Here is a 22,302-nt window from a genome sequence, read left to right as displayed (position 1 = left end):
ATTTGGGTATTTACAGTTGTTGCCCTCAGCGTTAAAATATTACTGGATTACCCCTGCCCCTTAGAAGCGTCAAATTTGTACCATAATCGGGTTCCTTGGTATTTTTTCTTGAAAAATAACAAATGTGGGCATTCCTATGTTTTCAGTGCGTTTGATTTGTTCCCATGCCTCTCAATCCTTACTCGATCATGTTGGTGTTAGATTGTTGACCCAAAGTTCCAATCGAACATGGTTTTTGTCATTGGACCCAAATTTTTATTTCAATGCATAGTTCAGCTCTTCAATCACCCGATTGGCCTAGGATCATTCATCTCATTATTGTGTAAATGCTAGAGTAATATAAAGTTTTAAGTGTGTGTAGCACAACATGTAGGAGGCAACTCCCCCCCTCCATCATCAAGCATTGGAGTGCTAATTGTCAGTGTACAATGTGTATATGTCATTGATATGAGCAACATAGAATCTTAGGGCTCTTCCCAAAGCATCATTCAATATCGTCATGTGCATTGTTTACATAACCTATTAACATCTAATGATATTATTCATTTTTTGGTTTGTATGCACTTTGGTCTTTGGTGTAGACAATGATCACATGAATGTTGCATTCTCAAGACTAAAACATTGTTCAAACTAAAGTGTTGCAAAATGTTTGGAATATGGTTATTTGATACCCTACCTTTGTTACTTCAACATCATGGTTCTTATGAGAATATCACTTGTTACATTCTCCATTGGAATATGAATTGATTTTGTAGAGGATGATAAATTTTTAGGCCAATTTGACAAATTTAAATGAGAATAACTAATATACAAGATGGAATTTCTTTTAGACAATGGTAATTTGTCATCATATGGATCATGATAAAAGGTTATGGTCATGAAACACACCTATTACCATGAAACGTCTTGAAATCATATATTGTCAATCCTGTTGGAGGTTGGTCGTCTTTGATTAAAGGGTAAAGTGATAATCTTGTCTAGAACAATGGTTCACTCTGTGTACGTGATGATATACAAGATAGAATTTCTTTTAGACAACGATCCATTAAACAATGGTAATTTGTCATCATATGGATCCTGAGAAACGTTATGGCAATGAAACACACCTATTACCATGAAACGCCTTGAAATCAAATATTGTCAATCCTGTTGGAGGTTGGTCGTCTTTGATTAAAGGGTAAAGTGATAATCTTGTCTAGAACAATGGTACACTTTGTGTACGTGATGAAATACAAAGACAAATATAAATGGAAGCTTGAATAGAAAGAGAGAGAGAGAGAGAGAGAGAGAGAGAGAACCAAGAGGCACACAATCCTAACTGTATTATTAAAGATAGGCAATACAACCACCACTTTACAAAGTGGTTATATATACTAACCAAACTAAGGCAATTGCCCTTTATGCTATTTATAAGAATAGCCTAACCTAGTTTGTCCAATGGGGTAATGTGAATACATCCACTATATTACCATATTCAACAAACCCAAGCCACAACATTATTATGTCTTAACAAACTAACTATAAAGCTAGAGACCTAGCTTCTATATGTCAAGAAAGAAGGAAAAAACCTAAATGTCAAGGTAGAGGGATTCTTTCCCATATAATGTTGAACATCTCCCATTTTTGTCTAATTACAATTATACACCTTGAATATATTTCTAAATAATCAAACACTTCTTAATGACTTCACGTTGACTACTAAAAAGTGACACTCTATCCATGTGGATATATTTGATGCCAACAAAAGTTTAATTGTGCATATACATGGTTTGTGATGTATGACTACAACTATGCATGATGCTCATCTAGAGATTTGTCAAAGAAAAATTCATGTCTTTTTTGTCTTCAAGATCTTGCTTTTCTTTAGTTGTATGCCAATCCAAAGAATCCCTCTATGTTCATATAATTGTTTTGAGCTATAATCATTCATCTAACAAAGTAAAGCTCACAAAAAAAATAGATGTGATGGACACATTTTTAATCCTTAGCAACTGATTATCTAAAAAGCGTTATAATTACGCAACTTTTGTGCTACAACTGTAGAAAAAAACATCCAAAAACTTAGATCATGTAATCTTTCAGAATCCAGATATATAATGTAGTATTTGAGCACTAACTGTAAAATCTTCTGCAGTTCCAGAGAGTGCAAAAGGAAAGATAAAACTAATGCGTAGCATGCAACCATTTTCATAATTTCAAATTATTTTTACATGATCCATACTTGGGGGCAAATTAATTAGCGGATCAAAATAGACACAGAAAGGCTAGTGCACTATTCACATAAGATATATCAAAGATCTGATTGAGCCTATACATCATAGGATTCCAGAGGTCACATTGCTATTTAGCAATGTGTAAACATGACTGACCTATAGAATTAATCTGCTAGAATAAAAGATATAAAGAGCGACAGATAAAATCACAATAATATTATACAATGGACAGATAAGACATGGCTCTAATTGTATAGCTTAGGCTCAATATATTTACCAAATGCACCTCTCAAAAATCTAGTGCAATATTCACATAAGATATATCAAAGATCTGATTGAGCCTATACATCATAGGATTTCCGAGGTCACATTGCTATTTAGCAATGTGCAAACATGACTGACCTATAGAATTAATCTGCTAGAATAAAAGATATAAAGAGCGACAGATAAAATCACAATAATATTCTACAATGGACAGATAAGACATGGCTCTAATTGTATAGCTTAGGCTCAATATATTTACCAAATGCACCTCTCAAAAATCGAACTGCATAATACACAGCAAAAAGCTCCTGGTAGTGAAATGCAGAACAAGTGAAATACAAATAGAAATTGTTTCATCTGTTATAAAGTTTTTTCATTGCTAAGATAATTACGATGATCAGCGTTGTATTCTTCGCCTCGCAAGTTCAGCAGCTCTTTTTGGGATATATACTTTGTAACTTACCTGGAAAAGAAAAGCAAAACAAATGGGGCATATAGAACAAACACTCTATATTTCATGCCTCAAATCTACAAGAGGAAAAAACTATAGTTTGTAAATGATTTGCATAAGTAGGACATGGAAGACATACCTGCACCATTTCTCCTCCTTTCATAACAGTCATAGTTTTCTGCTGAAACCCGTTGCTACTCTCATGTTCATCAGTCAGCACTTGAGAACCATCCATCGGAGAAAGTTTTGAGTTTTTCTCAATTGGCATAGTAGCATTCTCACCTTCATGTGAAGGGATCATTCCCATGATCTTCTCTTGAAGACCATGAGCAGCAGTTTGCGATCCTTTGAGTTCATTATGTTTTACTACATCATTTTGCTCATGCTGCAAATCAGCATTGTCAATCAAACTCCTTGAAAGAGAACCCATGGGCTTCATTTCCATGTTGACGGCCAATCCCTCTTCCTGTAAATTACTAGAGATTTTTAATTTATGTTCCTCTCTGCAACCTTTGTGGTCCAATTCGTCCACTCTCTCATAAGATAATTGATCTTTTTCTAGTGAAGTACTAGTAGAATGAGTATTTCCTGTATATATTTCAGTCACGTCCCTAATTATTTCCCCTTCTTCGATATGCCCATCGACCACATTGTTTACAAGTAAAGGAAAAACTGTGTCATTAGCAATCAGACACTTCTCATTTCCTACATTTTTATCTGTTTTAACAAACATTTTATTGGATGCCAAGGGAACCGAATTATGATCAGCATCCATGTAAGACCTTTCATTCGTGTTAATAGTGTCAGTATTTACGATGGAATTTATTGTTTCAATAGAGCAATTTGCACTATTAAAATGTGACGAAGAGACACTTCTTCCTTTATGATCATCCATTTTGATTTGATGTTTCATGAAATTAGCTAAGGCTTTCTGGCGCAACTCCACTTCCAAGCTCAAATCTTTCTTCCCGATCAAATTCTCTTCCTGATCCATTGTTTCATGCATCAAGTCTTTGTGGTCATCGTTCTCATCATCCCTTGCATGAGACACTAACTCTGACCTGGATTCTGATTTCTCATGACAAATGTTTGATACAATTTTCTCTAGTTTCGGCCCCTCCAAATGGGAGTTTGGAAGTTCACAATCCTCTGATCTTTCGTAACAATCTTTTACATCTGATTTAAAATGCCTTTCCTCACCCTCTCTGTTACGTCTCTTACCACTTTGACTTCGACTATGATTATGTCTTTTACGGACATGGTGCCTACTTCTCTCTGTGCTCGTGAAGCTAGAACTAGAACTAGTGTTACTACTACTATCAGAACTCGTATCGTGCTTTCTTTTACTGACACGTTTCTTCGTTTTCTTCTTAGCCGATGACTTATGGTGATGGTGATTATCCTTACCTTTCATATGCCTTGTTTTGTGCTTCTTTCTTGAGACATCGTCCTTTTCCTCTTTCTTCCGTTTGTGATCGTGTCTGTCTCTTCTTCTCTTCTTGTCTCCATCGCTGGTTGAAATCCTTCTGATGCAGTTCAGATCCGGGGATGACATCTCTCTAGTCTATATGTATAGCCTAGAAAAAGAAAAAAGGAAATGCTTGTAAGACAGAGAAAATCTCTCTCTCTCTCTCTCTCAGAAAAAGGTTTGTGAAATGGATGAAATCTCTCTCTCTCTCTCTCTCCACCTGATCAAGAATTGTACAGACTGTGGGATGAAAATCTAGCATCAAATTTCTCGTCTCTGGGATGAAGATCAAATTGTACAAAAAATAATAGTAAGGCAGAAGGATCTCTCTCTCTCTCTCTCTCTCTCTCTCTCCACCTGATCAAGAATTGTACAGACTGTGGGATGAAGACCTAGCATCAAATTTCTCGTCTGTGGGAGAATCAACGAGTTTTCAGCACATGATTTCCGCGCTGGAATGTGTGCAGGAAGAATCGAAGAAGGCGTAGCCGCAGAGGGGACAACTCTTCGGACGAGATCGAACCGGACACACACAGATGCACACAAAATCAGGAAAACTAAGAGAAATGATAAAAATGTTCATGTTATATTACCCCCTAGCTAAACTATGTTTTCCATACTATCGAATTGAACTAATGGAACTACGCCAATTCATCCCCCCGACTGTAATCAATTGATCAACGATGCATCGATTATTACAGTAGTTTGATCAAATCCAATTGCACGGCAAAAGACTCTTATCGGTTATTCATGCCAACAACGTTTATCGTTGCAACATACACATTCACAATTATTCGCGCATGTACCCATTTGTCTAGCATTTTAACATATTGTCCAACGGGAGAATATTGAAGCTAAATAAACTTCGAAATTATTGGTCGAGAAAAGAAGACACATACGTCTTTCAAACAATCGTCATCGTTTTGATCAATATCTAGATTTAATTCTATGTCGAGCACTATTAGTTAACCATACATGTTAAGTATAATTGTCATATAGTAACAACTTGTTAACTATCACAACAAGCAAGGAATATTAGACTCTAGTGTTGTACAGAATATATAGGCTCTTAAGCATTTATAGAGTCTTGACACATTTTTAAGGTGCAAATGCTCTTAAGTTTTGTATCTGGAAGTATGATGGCACTACATTATGTTGTCCATTCTCTACAAAATAAATTCAATATTGGAATTTGGAAGAAACTTGCATTCGTTGGATTCACAGTGTTGCCTTTTGACGGCTAACATTGCATGTCATGAGAACGGTATTCCAAAAATATTGCTCGTCAAATGACGGTTTGTCAAAAAAATTGCCCTTCAAAAAGTAAATACATCGAATATTCGTACTAAACAACCCTTCTATCCTTTGCATCTTTCCAAATTTCATATACACGATCTCATTGTATTTCTTCAATGTGTGGCCCATTCAATAAGACTCACATTAAATCATCTAAATGTTCTATATTCAATCGATTTTTTTTCATCTCTTTGATGAGATTTTGCTTAGAGAACCCTCTCTCACACGAAACTATGTTAGATGGAATAAACAAAGTAGCGTGCCATAATTTCATCAAATGAGGGAAACTATCTTGCCAATCCTTCATTTTGCAAAACATACGCCAAGCTTCACACATAGTATAACGTTCACAATTTAAACGTAAAGTATCAACAACTCTATAGAGTTCCATTTCACAAGCCTTTGCATCATGTAAATTTTGAAGCCATGCATTGACATCAACATTTGGTTGTAAGTGAGAAATAAAAAATCCCAACCATGTCTTTGTTTTACTATCCCTAATCACATCATCCTCTGCATAATGGCATGGGCTGAATAATTTTGTTGCATTGAAGAGGCTTAAACTTAAATCAGGGAACCTTGCATTTAGTCCATCAATAATCTTTTGCACATAATTTTGAGATAGTTTAATACAACTTTCAAGTGATCCATCTATAAATGGCGTCATTCCCTTAGATTTTTCAATATTGAGATTCTTATCATTGTGACTTGCTTTATCCATGGGAATTTGTTTGAAGTATAGTTCATATCTATATGTAATGCCATCTTTATCCTCTATTTCAAAAAACCCAACTTTAGAACATCTTAAGAATTTGGATAAATACATTGCTCCATCCGCAAATGTGTCATTTCTCAAGAAAGACCTCCGCAAATTAGAAACAGTAATATCAATTTCTGCACCAGTTGAAGTTACATCCAAATTCTCTTTTTGAAGTTTCAAGCTCAAAATATTCATCAAATGGAACACATCAGCCATCATACAAAAGCAAAATTGTACACTATAGATACAAGCTTTATTATACCACTCTTTTAAGTTCTCTTTCTTCCAAATAGTAAGTATTGCAAGCATTATACTCACTAGTCTTTCCATGACTTAACCACATGACAACCAACAAATATTATGAAATTGTAAGGGTTTATGAGCATCCAATTGCATTTGCTCTAAGAGCTCTCAAATTTCATGTGCTTGGTACTATTGTTAGCCCATGCATATACCTTATTTGCAATTTTTTCTACAAGAATGAGCTCACGAATATCTCTAGATACATCTAAAATAACCAATGCTTCACTAGGAGCAATACAATGTACGCCAACCAATTTTGGGATACCATTTTTTATTAATGTTATTGTTCCAATTTCACTACCAATTATTGATGACGCACCATCAGTTGCTAATCTAATCAACTTGTTCATGTTGAGGCATCGATCGCCTAATATGTTTAATATATGTTCATATATAGTCTTTACCATTGGGAATTTTCCACAAACCCATATATTCAATTTCCTTAGGCCCACAACCACCACATTGTAAGTATGTAATATATACACAGCAAGGTGCAACTTTAATCCATTGTCAATACTTTCATCTAGCATCAAAGAGTAGATGGGGAATTTATTAGGTTTGAGCTTTGAATTTCTAGAAGATATTTCCCAACTTAGGCATATTAGGCACCTCTAGTAGCACACCCAAATCACATAATTCTTGGTATGTAGCGATAGCCTATACTATATGCTATAGCCTATGAATTGTAATTTGTAACTACTAATACACGTACAATTGTTTTGGACTTAGCAAAAATTTGACGGTATTAACAAAATTTAAACCTTCATTTTTACGTTTTTATAAAATATATGCCCGTCAAGATTGATGGTTTCATTTTAAAATTAACCTTCATATATGGTTAAATTTGGCAAAAAACGGTCAAAACGGTCGTCAAAAGGCAACACTACATTGGAATAGAGTGGGGTCTAACACAAATGGGGAATATTCATTGGGATAAGCTTTTCCATTCTACATTAGTGGATTTAGAGTATGTATGGTCTTATTTGATCTCGTTTATGTTTGAGAACTATGGAAAAAGCCTTCATGTTCTCCTTTTTTACCCTGGTCTTCTTCTTTACACTTTAACATTAAACAATACATGATAACTATGCTTGCGTCTTTTTTGTTTTCACAACCTCTGTCCCTCGAAACAACACCACGAATGCTTTGGGTGGACACTCCCAATATGTCCTTTCAAATATCATTATTCATCTACAAATCCCGACAACCTATATTTGCTCAATGGCCCATGGGTACAAAATAATATTGGATTGACCCTTGATTTAACTTGGATCCAAAAGCCTAGAAGACAACTACCTAGTAGTAACAATATCTTGAAAAGTTGGTTTAATACTTATCCCATTCATTATTATAATTCCTCGTTAAACATACACATTCATGTAGAGGTTACGGCTTGACAAATCCCAAAATATGAGAAGATTTGCAAGGCTTTCATGATATCAAGTGTAAAGTGTAAATGACCGGTAGATTTCTAGCACTAAGAGGTTGCGGGGCAAATATACTTGCCATTAAGTGATCTAGGTGAAGAAAAAACGATGTAGGCACTCTTTTTCATTCTCTTCTTGTGATGACCTGGCTCGATCCGAATGCATGTGTCACCTTGTGTGCACTGTATGCACCATGACACATCCGGTACAAATGCACATTCGATGTTATGTATACGATAGATATCGTAATATACAATTGGATTGGCGGGGTCTTTATATTTTTGCGAATCTCCTCCTCACGGTGAGGAAGGTGGGGGCGAGGAGATGAAGAGGAAGCAAGATAAGGATCTCCATGGGAAAAAGTTTGTTTACCATTTGTCAACTAGATGGTGGGCCAGGTGTGAATGGACAAGAGTATAAACTGGGAAGGTAGTTGAGAGAGAGAGAGAGAGCAAATGGATTCAATGAAAGGTCTGAAACCGTGGGCTCAAAAAAAAGTGGCTTACAAAATATCTTCTTCCAAATGGGGGAGAGGCTACCGATGAGATAATGACATAAAAAAAAATAGAATGAGTAAACTAAATAAGTAAATAGCATAGCATAAATATATGAATAAATAAAATATGTAAAGAAATGTATGTATGTATGTATGTACTTACTACTGGAGGAAAACATTTAAAGTAAAAATGATAAATAAATAAATAAATAAATAAATTTGGTTTTTCTCCTCCGTCCACGTAGCATCAGCACATGAAACCCTGCCCCCCTCCCCCCCCCCCCCCCCCCTTCTATAAATTATTGGGAACTCTACTTAAAAAGGCGAGCTGTAAATTAAAGAAAAAATCACTCTAATCGCATGCATCCACTCCACATAATTATAGACTTTTTAAGTATCCAGACTTAGTAATTAATAGAATCGGTTGTAGTTGTATTAATATATTTGATCGATTAAGAATATATTAAATCTATTAGAGGCCAAGGGCTCATTAAACAAGAAGAATACCCTTAATTAATTGGTTGATTAAATCAATTATTAAACATGGAGCAAGCTGTTACAACCTCCGTTTCTGATGTAATCCAAATGGCTCGGACCGCTGGCCAAGTTATTGACTGTAAAGGTATTAATTATTTTCATATATATATATATATATATATATATATATCTATGTCTTTAATCATCAATTTGACATGCTTTATTATTATGTTTTTAAATTCATTTGTTTATTTCTCGATTGTTTTGTGTTTTCTGTGTGTTAGCGGCTGTGTGTTGGGCTCCCAAAGAGCCGCTAGTGTTGCAGAGCATTCGCGTGGCCCCACCTAAGAAGGGCGAGGTCCGGATTCGCATTCTCTACACTTCGCTCTGCCACACAGATGTCACTTTCTGGATGGACAAGGTTCGGATTTAGAATCATTATACAATAATCAAGTACTTCTTTTTCCCCCCTAAAACTCATAAATCTTTCACCTGCAGAGTTCTCTGTATCATATAAAAATCGGAAGACGAATTTTTTGGGGGAAAAGGCATAGAAAAAGCGCACTTAAATTCATAAATCATGCATTGGCAGAGCTCTATGTGTGGTTAATCATGTATAATCACATAAAAATTGTGGACGATTTTTGGGGGGGAATGCATAGAAAAAATGATTCACTTAAAAATACTGTTTATCTATAATTGTAGAAGATTTTGGGGGGAATGCATAGAAAAAATGCACTTAAAAATTACTGTCATCTAATTATTTCAAAGGTAAACTATCTGAAACAGGTGTGTAACTTAAAAATCAAATTTGTTGTTGTGAATTTGTGTCATCTTGTATCCACAGCCGAAGTTGAACCTTTTCCCACGGATATTCGGGCATGAAGCTGCGGGGTATGCGAAAATTATGATTACTGTTATTATTGCTATAATTGGGCCAGATTATTGCTACTATGCGAACATTTATCGGAGTCATTTATTGCGAAAATTTTGGTGTGCACGATTTGTGATTGTCTCTTTGTAGAATCGTGGAAAGCGTGGGAGAAGGTGTAACAGAGCTAAAGGAAGGGGACCATGTGCTGCCCGTCTTCACGGGCGAGTGTGGGCACTGCCGCCATTGCAAGTCTTCCAAGAGCAATTTGTGTGCCAACAATCGGATCGACTGCGCGAGAGGCACGATGCTTCTCGATAACAAGTCCCGCTTCTCGACTTTGGAAGGGAAAGCCATCAATTTCTTTCTTGGGTCGACTTTCAGTGAGTATACCGTGCTGGAGCATGAGAATGTGGTCAAAGTGGGGCCCAATGCTCCCCTCGATCAGATATGCGTGCTTAGTTGCGGTGTCACGACAGGTAAATTCCATACAAAAAAGAAGCCTAATAAAGCCTCTGATCTGCCATGGTATAATTAATCTTCATTGTCATGGTATGATTAATCTTCAGTGTCATAGATGTAAATTCCATACAAAAAAGAAGCCTAATAAAGCCTCTGATCTGCCATGGTATAATTAATCTTCAGTGTCATGATATAATTAATCTTCAGTGTCATGGTATGATTAATCTTCAGTGTCATAGATGCAGTCTTTCTTGTGTAAATATATCAATTTGAGTCCTCCCCTCCATGTCTAATTGTTAGTTGGATGTAATTAACTGTTTTATCTTTTGGCTTCTAGGGTTCGGATCGTCTTGGAAGTATGCTAAAGTGGAGAAAGGGTCAGTGGTAGCTGTGTTCGGGCTTGGGACTATAGGTTTGGCTGTAAGTATATAATCGGATAATTTTGTATTGTTTCAGTGCACATAGCTCTAATTTTGTGTGGATGATTAATAGTAGGCGGGAAGGTTTGGAGACTAATACATGGTTTATGGACCAGGTGGCCGAGGGAGCTAGGGTATCTGGTGCTTCTCGGATTATAGGCATCGATACAAACCCCGAAAGGTTTGAGAAAGGTAAAATAGTTTTTTAACTTGTAATGCTTATGAGTTAAAAGTAAAGTGTAATATTTCATCCAAGTCTCATAAAAACTTAATTACGATGGCGGTGACTAATTTGTTAGGGAAGGGGCTGGGGAGATCGATGGTGTCAATGTCGGTGTTTATGATGGTGTTCACGGAGGTGACTTAGGAAAGATGTAAGAGTAAGAAGAGAGGAAGGTGTCATGATGTGGTTTGATAATGGTCTTGACCATGGCGGTCACTAATTTAATGGTCTGCGGATGGTGTCAATGTCGGTGTTTATGATAGTGTTCACGGAGATGATTTAGGAAAGATGTAAGAGTAAGAAGAGAGGAAGGTGTCATGATGTGGTTTGATAATGGTCTTGGCCATTAATATAGAATATGAGGGGAAGAGATAGGAAGTGATAGGTATAAGATAGATAGGGCCAGGTGTCGGTAAAGAGGAAGAGGTGTAAGTGTGTCATTGTGTGGTTTGATGATGATTATATGGAAGAATATGAGAGGAAGGAGATAGATAGAGAGGTCTTGGTGTCATGCTATTTTATTTTGATGGTTAAAAAGGAAGAGATAAGATAAGAGGTCATGTTCATCTTTGACAAAGGGAAAATAGGATGAGTAAAAAGTTTTACCATGTTGGGTTGCCATGAGCACAGTACCAACAAAACCAAGAGTCCGCAAGCACTAGTCCCAACCCGTTGTGGTCTACACTCGTAGGATTTGTGTCCCTAGGATTTTGATACAATATTTCTAGAAATTCGATATTTTCTTTTTTATAAATGATTCTTCTGACGAGGTTAAATCACTCCCATGCCCTCAGCCAAAATTTTTGGGGTCACCGACTTTATCAACCCAAAAGATTACGCAAAGGAAACACATGAGGTAACTTGATGTTCTTTTTTGGTTATTCTAAACATGCATGCCCTTGGTAAATTTGGTAAAAAAATCTGGTTTCTCATGGCAGGTCATCCAAGACATGACAGACGGTGGTGTGGATTATAGTTTTGAGTGTGTGGGAAGTGCAAAGGTGGTGGAGAGTGCATTGTTGAGTTGCCATGATGTGAGTTATCTCCAAATGTGAATAGTGAATTTGTTTCCAATAGTTAATATAAAAGTCTTCTAATAGTATCAATATGCATGCTCTTGAATTTTGGCTAGGGATGGGGAGTGGCTGTAGTAGTTGGCGTGGAAGGAGAGAGCGCACAAGTTCATCTTCATCCCAATCTCTTTCTGTATGGAAGAACCTTGACCGGTGTCTTTTTTGGTGGGGTTAAACCAAAATCAGAGCTCCCCCAAATCGTGGACATGTGCATGAATAAGGTGAATTTCTTTCTCACTGTCTTTTATTGAGGTTCCATACACCTACAATTATGTGCGCATATTCTCACACACATAATGTGAGCTTTATATAGGGTATACATCATTTGGACCTCTTTTTCTTATGACACATTTTAATCAATATTATTTACTTTTGACCAGGAAATACAATTGGATAAGTTCATTACCCAAGAGCTTCCTTTTGATAAGATCAATGAGGCTTTCAGTCTCATGCTTGAAGGCAAAAGTTTGCGGTGTGTCATGAAAATGTAGAGAACATAACATTGTCGTAATAATGATCATGATAGATGCCATCATTACAGTGTGGTAAATAATGTTGTCATAATCATTATGGTACTTTGTTGAATTTAAATAAAGATTTTGCAAATTTTGGTTGGAAGAGTTTCTTTGTGTTCTTAATAAGAGTTTGATTGGCTTCCTTCACATATTTGATAGAATCTTGAAGGCAGTGATTTATTTATCCTCATGCTTTACTCTATCGTTTGTCACTGCTAGTTTTTTTATTTTTTTGAAGCGTGATTCGTTTTTGAAACTCTTATGAGCTTATAGGACTTCATATTGATAGGACCTCATATTGATACTTGCGTTTTTCTTAAGTGTTTTCTACAATATCCATGTGATTTACCCTAGACCTAAATTAAAAGAATATACAAACCAATGTTATTAGAAACCAATGTTAAAACACTCTTATAACCTTAGAAACCAATGTACTTGCTATAACAGGGTATAGCAGTATAATACTTGAATTCTTAGGGGGGCTTACAATTTAGAAGATTTTGGGAAAACGCACAACCTCTATTTTATGTGACCCAAATTAAAAGCATAATAAATTCTTTATGCTCTTAGAAACCAATGTTGAGAATATTGCATACTTGCTCATTCACATTTTCTTTGTGAGAGTGACAATACCCATGGTAAGTGATTACTAGTGTGGCAATATAATATTCATGACATGAGAAGCGGGCATTATGTCCAAAAGGGGCTACCTCATTTTTTCTCCTTGTGGGTTAGAATACCCCTCTTAGATATTTCTGTAAGGAAATAATTTTTGTGGAAATCAGTGAATGATTTTTGTTTGTGACCTAAATTACGAGCATAATAACACTCTTAGAAACCAATTTTGAGAATATTGCATACTTGCTGATTCACATTTTGTTTGCGAGAGTGACAAATATGCATGGTAAGGGATTAGTAGTATGTATAACAATAAAATACTTCTTTTTTAAATTGAGGCTTACATAATACACATGCTCTATTTAAAATATAGAACATAGTGTACATAATATTTTAAGGGAGCTTACAATTACGGTGGAGAATTTGGGTAACAAATGCTCTATTTGAAGTCTACAACAGGTGTGCATGACGATATAGAGTGTATACCATGGTATTAGGGAATAATGATGTATTGTTAGGCAAGTGGGTTGGGAACATCAAATATTTGAAGTTTTACTTCGTATTTAAATCATTTTTTGAATTGAACCTCTTTAAGGTCTACATATATGCTACATTTTGTAAGGTTGACACACGTCGATGCTAAAAAAGATAGTTTCTATGGTATTTCTTTGTATCAACCATAATAATTGGGAATCAATAAATTTTTGATAAATCCTATGGTATGTTGGTGTCCCCTTACATCATGAGGACTAGTATTGACCCTATTTAGATCACGTAAGGTCATTACTCACAATTTGCCTTTGATCTACACCAATCAATGCTATCGCATTCACTACATTCTTATGTGTTCCAACATAAAGGAGATGGTTTTGATCCTTGGATCTAAAAAAGAGACCATTTGTACTTCTCGTCGTAGATACATCTTGGCTCTCATAGGTGAATCGGTGATATAACAATCTACATCCAAGAAAAATGCATTCTTGAATTTAGATTGAACTTCGCATGGATACTTGTGCATACGAGCAATGTGTTAATATGTTTGTAGCTTGTGTTCATAATGTAATGCTTTTTGTTGTCCAAAAATAACATACATGTGCTATTTTTAGACTAGAGGATTTTCCACAAGATAATAGTTGACATTGTTTCCACAACCTCCGAGTTTATGAGATAGTGGAACATTAGTGATGAGTTCCACTATCTGATAAACTTTGGTCGAATAGATAGAAGGTTTTAGCTTCACTCTATTCTCCATTACCCGGTACTTTCTTTGTGGCATCATTAATGAAGCCTGGCACAAAGTAAAGGGCATATCTTATTGAGCAAATGGGCATCGGTTTGTAATCATCAAAATGTGCTAGGTTCAAGATACTCGTTGTGGATTCCACATGAATTATTACTCTTTGCTTACTTTTTGAATACGCAACGATTGCAACATTGTAAGTAAAAAAGGATCAAGTAAGTAGGCAATTATGTAATAAGTAAGGGTAGTTCCATAGAGGCCCATGTATGTATACACAAATATTAGTAATTAGATTATGTGTGTGTGCATGAGAGAGAGAGAGAGAGAAAACAAACAAAGAAGAATATGTTAGTAACATGGGAGATGATTATACAATGATCAAAAGTAATATTATAAACTATGAATAGAGGATGACCAATCAAGATGCTTGATTGGGCAAACTTTTTGACCCCAATGGAAAATTTTCTTATTTGTTCCTTAAAGTCAAATTTCTAGATGGCTATCAACCATTTCCTACTAATATTCATGTCATTCGTTTAACAATTTTAAATCAAACTTGTCTTCGTAGAAGAGGTTCTAGTGGTAAGAGAGTGGAATTCTTAGCCTACAATAACCAAGAGAAAATTAGCATTCATAACTACTTCACTAAGAATAAAAGAAAACACCTAAAATTTAACTTCTTGCTTGGGATTTTTTCGTGTCATAATTATATACCTAGCTTGTCACAAGACACCAACTATATTTTTTTTTCACCTTTTCATGTCATCACACACAATCTCTCTCTCCAATCTTAGATGAAATGAAATTGCTATTAGCCACTTGGAAGTGTGAAAGTGGTCTTATGATGCATTTGAGACCATAGGAAATGGAGGAGAAACCAAATGTTGGGTTCTTAAGAATGTAATGGGGACCTTGTTGACACCAATATTTTACTTATGGGGATAAAATATGGGGTAGTTGTTTTGGTAAGTCCATGGGAAAAGAGCTTGAAAATGTCCAAAAGCATTGTCTTAAAAAGTTTCTTCACTCAAAATATAAATGCCATACATGCACCAATATCATAAGATTAGATCTTTTGGTAGTGAGGTTACAGTAATGGAAATGGCTATTATACATTTGGTTAATGTTAAAATATCCCCTCACATTGACTTCCTACAATCACATGAGAACCAAGTCAAAAGATAAAAAATACACACCAAAGCCAGAATTCTAGGTTTCATATAGATGCAAAATGTCACACTGAAAACTATAAAATCATCTTGTTCTTTGAATGGACTAACTCACTCGTCCATACATGCTAACAATCATCCCTTTGTTCACCATCCACACCATTGCTTCTATATGATGAGAGCATTGTGACTCGAGTGGGTCTATGTATCACACACTACTATAATGTCCCACCTTCAATCACATAAATATTCTTTCCACATTGTCAGGTTCATTCTATCCCTACACACATTTTCCTAACAATGACAACAAACATTGATTAGTGAAATTCTTGAAGTTGCCCAACTCCATACACACCATGTGAAATTGTTTCACTTTTTGTCTCATACATCATATTTGACTTTTGAGTATGATTATGAAATCTCCCACTCTTTTATTATCCTAATCTCTCCCTCAATTTCACACTAAAATATCATTTTTCATCATCTCTCAACACAATAACATAGAAATATGCACATTGTTTTTAAAAATACATTGTATTATTGGTGGGAAAAAACCCATAAGGAGTTGGAAACCTCACACAAAGAATGTTATTAGTTCATATCGCAGGCTTCCAGCATGATCGAGGGAGGTTAAATCAAAATTTCCCCATCAAACTTCCTGCAATATTAAATATGTTATTAGAAAATTAGCATCACAAATGGTCAATCCCGTAGATTTGGAGGTGATGCATTGTTTGATAAAGCATTTCATGACTAATGGCTTGATTCACAGTTTTGGGGTGGAAAACAAGAGGCCATTGTCATTCAGCTGCTGCAACCTCTATAGATCGTTCAAATAAGGGTTGTACCAACATGGTTAGTACCTCCAACAAAAGGCCAAACGAAGTCAAAACTCACAAAAAATTTAGACAGAGGACTATCCTTTTTCATTGAAACCCTCTATCCATGATGTCACCGCCTTTTCTAGAAAACCTTAGCAAGAGCGTTTTGAAGATTGCATACATGTAGGTGCAGATAATTGCACAAAGAAATCATCTTGAATAGCCCAATACCATTGAGCATTCCAACTTTCACCAAATAGATTTGAAACTCATTTGTGTTGAATCACTTATATCATTAACCGTTTGGGTGAAAACAGCCATGATCTATTTTTAGAAACATTCTTGGTGCCTTTTATGATCGTTATTTATCTCCTTTGCATCGATGGCACATATTCCAAAATGGAGTTCTTCGCATTTTTCAAAGTAGCAGGCCTGCAGATAAAAAGAGTTCAGAAGATTTGATATACCTTCCAAACTATAAACAAGAATGATGATCATAGGAACATTGTAAAGAACTTCCAGCCTTATAACAGTTCCACTGGTCTATATTTACCCGATGAATAAAATTAGTGGGTTCCTTAAGCGATTGCTGCTCTTGGTGCAATGTTTTATGAATGCTCATCTCTGCTATGTCCACTAATAATTTTGGTTCATGTCCGTCCCTTTCAAAGATGAGATTATTCTTCCTAAGTTATGGAAGACGTATCGCATCCTGTGACAATGTCATGTGCTTTGTTACCGATTGTTAATAGACCTCGGTGCTGCTTAAATGAAGATGACGCAATTTCATGGCATCCTCTCCACATCCAGTCCTTACCATCGATATTCCACGTGAGAACATGTTCCAAAGAATCATTCACATCCATTTGGCTGATATAATCAAAGCATTCCCCACCACTGTCTACTTCTCCATATGTTCTGCATCCTGTAAGCATGGACATCCACACAACAATGTCTGGAGGAACAGGCATGCTTTGGAGAACATCCTTGGCCTCATTCAAGCATCCTTTCCGACCAAGAAGGTCAGCCATGCAACTGTAATGTTCCATAGCTGGCTCAATACCAACCTCCACCATGGTATTGAAGTATACTAGACCATCTTCCAACTCTCCTGTATGACTGCAAGCAGCAAGAAGGCTAGTAAATATTGATCTCTTTGGTGTTAATCCATTTTCTTTCATGGCACCGATGAATCGCCCAACTTCACCACAATAGCCATGTCTTCCATATCCCCCAATAAGGGCTGCCCATGACACCTCATCCTGATTAGGTAAGCTATAGAATATTTTTCTGGCTTCATCCAAGCTTCCACATTTGGCATACATATCAATGATTGTGTTTCCGACAGTTAGACCTAATTCCAGATTACATCTTATCACCTCATAGTGTACTTGGTGCCCTTGCTTCAATGAGCCTGTAATGCCACACGCTTTCAGAATACATAGGAAGACGGCCTTGTCCGGTTTAATACCTTTAAGTTTCATTTCATCATAAAGCTCACAAACATAGGAGCAATGCCCATGTTCACTATATGCTGACAACAATGCACCCCAAGACACCACATCCTTATCGTGTATTCCATCAAACACTTTCTGGGCTTCTTCTAGAAAATGTCTTTTGGCATACATGTCGATTAAGCTACTGCCAATACTGCCATCTGATTCCAGCCCAATTCTCATTATCTGACTATGTAACTCCCTTGCCTTGTCTTTCTCCCAAGTGTTGCTACATGCTTTTAGAAGATGCAAGTATGTGATATGGTTGGATACAAATCCCTGTCTTTGCATTTCTTCAAAAAGTTCAATAACACGAAGGGAATGTCCATTCACAGCATATCCTTCAATTAACGCATTCCATGAATCGGTATTTTTCGTGATAAGTTTTTTAAAGCTATTATATCCTTCCATCAAACTACCCTGGATGCCATAAACTTCAACGAGGGTATTACCAATAAGAATGTCTGAATCCACACTAGTCTTGATAATTAGGTCATGTAAAACTCTACAATACTTTAACAGTCCTATACTTTCACATGCTTTCAATGCATGCGAAAGTAACCATTTATCTGGCTTTAGACCATCATGTTGCATTTTTTCAGAGAGCAAAAGTGCCGAAAACCCCTCTCCACATTGAGCATATCCACCAATCATCGCCCCCCATGAAACTATGTTTCGAGTTGGAAGAAGATCAAATACTTTTCTAGCCTCCATTAAATGGCCACCTTTTGAGTACATATCAATAAGAGAGCTCCCAACAAAGACGTCAGTATCCACTGCATTTTCCAGTACTTGATGATGAATAATCATTCCCCACTCAATTTCCCCAGTGCAAATACACGCTTTAAAAATGCAGCTATATATGACTTCGTTTATAACAATTCCTTTCTTCAACATCCTCTCAAATAAACCTAAAGCCGCAAAGCCTTGGTCGTTTTTAGTGTATCCAGTAATCATAGCACCATATATCACTTCATCAGCAATCCGAACATTATCAAACACTTTTCCAGCATCCTCGATATGGTCACAATTTGTATATGCCACAATCAGGGCACTCGAAATGGCCACATCGGATTCGACCCCAGATTCAACAACCTGATGATGTATAATTTTACCACATTCTAGAGCTCTGACATGACCACAAACTCTCAAAATGCACAGAAAGACGACCTTATCTGGAGAAATTCCAGAGTTTTGCATATCAATAAAGAGCTGGAAAGCTTCATTTCCTCTTCCAAAGTCAGCATGAGAAGAGATGATGGCACTCCATGAATAAACACTAGGTTTCGAGATCATCGAAAACGACCGTAAAGCTTCAAGGAAGCTACCACAGGAGGTGAAAATGCGGATAAGGTGATCGGAGAGGGAAGAGACAGATTCAAGTCCCAAGAGGAACATGAGACTCTGTATTTGTCTGGTGGCCACCAGGTCTTTCTTGTGCGAGCATAGTCGTAAGAGGCCATAGATAGTGTCTCTGGTGATGGGAGCTCCCAGAAGGTAGCTGTTCGATGCTTTGACGATGGCGTCGTGCAGATCAGAGCGAGTGTTCCTGCAGAGCCTAGCTCCTCGCATTCACAGAGAAGAGGAGGGACCGAAGGAGGGGAGGCAGAACTAACTAACTATATACATATGTATGAGCAAAATAGTCTCTAGCTATATGTATGTATCATCAAAATAGTCTCTTCATAATCTTTCTATTTCTATTTCTATGCCTATGGTTCTACGCATGTCTCTTGGGAAGGGGCCAAATGTCTCTTGGGGTGGACAAATGTCTCTTGGCCACCGGCCACTGGCCACACACACACTCGGCTTCTTGTGCATGTCGAGATTTTTTCCGAGGATTTCAGAAACTTTCGGGTCTCAATAGTCCACCAAACATAGGATTTCCTGAAACCTTTCAATGTTATGTAGTTTCTTTTAGGGCAAATGATCTTTGAGTCACAGCATTTGGTGGGGTGGGGGGGGGGGGGGGGGAGAGAGAGAGAGAGACCTCTCTCTTTTGCTAGCGTAGTTTTGAGGAAAGCTGTGCTTCTTTCTTTCTTTTTTGTTTTTTAAGTGTACCATAGGCATGCATATACATAATGTCATGCCAATATCACGCAAGAGGGGTTTGTTATAGTGTAAACCTTAAAAATAGTGCTCATGTTTTCTTTATTCTCCTTCACAATGCCATTTCTTTATGCCATCATTGAACACTTGAAAGAGACGGAAAAAAAATAAGGGCATTGATGGACCATAAAATTGTGCTAATAGTTGCTCTTTTGAGGGATTGATTGGTTTTGTTTGGGGTGTAACATAAATGGTAGGGCTAATTTGGGGTAGTAAAGAATAACTCCAAGTCTCCAAGGTCATTAGGAGTTATTCTCATTACTTAATGAACAAAGAAAGACCACGAGAAGGCATGGAGATTAGACAAGGAGTCGAACAAATATTTCCAATATAGATCACCAATATTTTATTACACTTAAAGAGACTAATTTAATTACACTTCCAAATTTAAAAGTACCGCTAGAAATAACAAATTGTGTATTTTGCATGACATTGATTTCCTAGAGAATTGAGGTAGCTAGTGGGGAAAGTTTTATATCACTAACTATGAGAGCGAAATATATTTTAAATTGCATATAGGTATAATATGAGGAATGAGAAAAAACAAGTGAAACAAAAGCTTCATTTGTGTGGCATAAGGATTATTAAGGGACAAGTGAGAAAGGATGTGAATGTAATATGTAGAGAATAGATGTCAATTCAGTGCAAATAAAAATATCTATAGATTCCACTACAAAATAGATGAGGAGAGAGATATGAGAAAGGTATATATCATTACATTGCGTAAATGGCTTTGCTCTTTGGGTAGGCCCAGAAAGGATATCAAGTATGGGTGCCTTACACTACTACAAGTAGAAGCCCATTGGCTTCTCATGCTCAAGCTTGTGAATTAGACATATATATTATTAATACACCCAACTTGCACATGGTGTTCTTGTTTTACGTGTAAAAATAATACTAGTGGCCTATCCATTCATAAGCCTAATTGATATAAATGAATGTCCTTTGAAGAAAAATGCGACTTCTTGCGTATGATACAACCATATGAGTCTGATTAAGATCAACTGAAACCATTTTTCTAATTGAAAAATATGGGGTTATGTCATTCGGCTTTTGTACTGAAGCACTTGGATTGCTTGTAAAAGTGGACGCATAGAAAAGAAACATAATAGTGTCGGATGTTTGAGAGATATATGATGACAAAGTTATGAGCACACAAGCCCTGTACAACACAAACAATGATGTGTGGAACGATTGGAAACTTAATATTAAAATTAAGGAAAGCGGAATCAAATTGATCTGTTTTGTTTTTTTAGACAAGGTAGTATGTGTGTGTGGGGGGGGGGGGGGATTGATTCGGACGAAAAGCAAAATGCAGATGATGTCATGGTTTGATGGGCTTCATCTTCCATATCAATAGATGAAGCACGATGAAAATTCATCTTGATAAAATCCGTCAAGATTCTCGAAAAAAATCATGAGGCGGGCAAGAGGAGTGAGTAGTGGAGACTTTAGTGGCGAAAACAGACAAACACGACACATCTTTAGCTCTCTCTTTTCTATTTAATCATAATTACCTTAAGGCTAACGGTTTGGTAGGCTTCATTTTTTGTGGATGAAACATGAGAAAAATTCATCTCGAGAAAGTCCGACAAGATTCTCGAAAAAATCATGAGGTATGCAAGAGGAGTTGTGGAGACTGCGGTGGCAAAAACTGACAAACATGACACTTCTTTAGCTCTCTCTATTTGCTTTTAATCGTAATTACCTTGCGGCTAAGTTGTTACACTACTAGCACTATGTATTGGGTTCGAACCCAAAGTTCTCACCTCTCTCTATTACTCCATACATATCCTCTTAATTTACTAGATGGCACTATGAAATGCAAGGGGTTTGAACCCATGACCTCTGAGAAGCTTCTTTATTTCCGAGGGAGACAGAAATGTAATAAATCAAATAAAGAAAGGCCATGTTTAAAAAAACTAACACAAACGGATTGTTAAATTAGCGAGAAAAATAGAAATAAATAATAATAAACAAAAAACGAAACGTTATTTCTATTTTTAAGAAAAACCAGCGGCTGTATAAAATAGCGGACCTTCTCTCTGCTTCTTCCTTCGTCGTTGGTCGCCATATCCTTCTGTGCACAGACAGTACCGCCATAGCCGCGAGGACCTTGTCTGCCTCCCTG

The 22,302-nt window shown here is 36.6% G+C and overlaps 3 protein-coding genes across 5 annotated transcripts; 1 reads left to right on the top strand and 2 right to left on the bottom strand.

The window, feature by feature from the left end:
- Positions 1 to 2,167: 2,167 nt before the first annotated feature.
- On the bottom strand, positions 2,168 to 4,939 carry LOC147856333 (uncharacterized). Of its 3 annotated transcripts, XM_087329620.1 has the most exons (4): positions 4,789 to 4,939; positions 4,617 to 4,651; positions 3,068 to 4,505; positions 2,168 to 2,940 (listed from the first exon to the last, which is right to left on the bottom strand). In XM_087329620.1, exons 3-4 carry the CDS (start codon positions 4,481 to 4,483, stop codon positions 2,875 to 2,877), a joined length of 1,482 nt encoding a protein of 493 aa, XP_087185746.1. In that variant the 5' UTR covers positions 4,484 to 4,505; positions 4,617 to 4,651; positions 4,789 to 4,939; the 3' UTR covers positions 2,168 to 2,874. The 3 variants fall into 3 exon arrangements, with proteins under 3 accessions (XP_087185746.1, XP_087185744.1, XP_087185745.1); XM_087329618.1 differs by having other exon boundaries at positions 2,168 to 4,505; XM_087329619.1 differs by lacking the exon at positions 4,617 to 4,651 and having other exon boundaries at positions 2,168 to 4,505; positions 4,754 to 4,939.
- Positions 4,940 to 9,037: 4,098 nt separating this feature from the next.
- On the top strand, positions 9,038 to 12,769 carry LOC147856332 (alcohol dehydrogenase 3-like). The gene is made up of 10 exons (XM_087329475.1): positions 9,038 to 9,300; positions 9,440 to 9,576; positions 10,003 to 10,049; positions 10,180 to 10,505; positions 10,826 to 10,908; positions 11,024 to 11,099; positions 11,925 to 11,986; positions 12,069 to 12,164; positions 12,263 to 12,424; positions 12,584 to 12,769. Exons 1-10 carry the CDS (start codon positions 9,222 to 9,224, stop codon positions 12,692 to 12,694), a joined length of 1,179 nt encoding a protein of 392 aa, XP_087185601.1. The 5' UTR covers positions 9,038 to 9,221; the 3' UTR covers positions 12,695 to 12,769.
- A 3,526-nt stretch (positions 12,770 to 16,295) lies between these two features.
- On the bottom strand, positions 16,296 to 19,654 carry LOC147856331 (pentatricopeptide repeat-containing protein At3g09040, mitochondrial-like). The gene has a single exon (XM_087329564.1). It carries the CDS (start codon positions 19,632 to 19,634, stop codon positions 17,253 to 17,255), a length of 2,382 nt encoding a protein of 793 aa, XP_087185690.1. The 5' UTR covers positions 19,635 to 19,654; the 3' UTR covers positions 16,296 to 17,252.
- Between the last annotated feature and the right edge of the window lie 2,648 nt (positions 19,655 to 22,302).

Source organism: Azolla caroliniana, unplaced genomic scaffold (assembly GCF_043228905.1).
Source record: "Azolla caroliniana isolate FFs.n. ecotype wild unplaced genomic scaffold, voAzoCaro1.0.p SCAF_13, whole genome shotgun sequence".
Classification (NCBI taxonomy): domain Eukaryota; kingdom Viridiplantae; phylum Streptophyta; class Polypodiopsida; order Salviniales; family Salviniaceae; genus Azolla; species Azolla caroliniana.
This window is presented reverse-complemented; position numbering and strand designations above follow the sequence as displayed.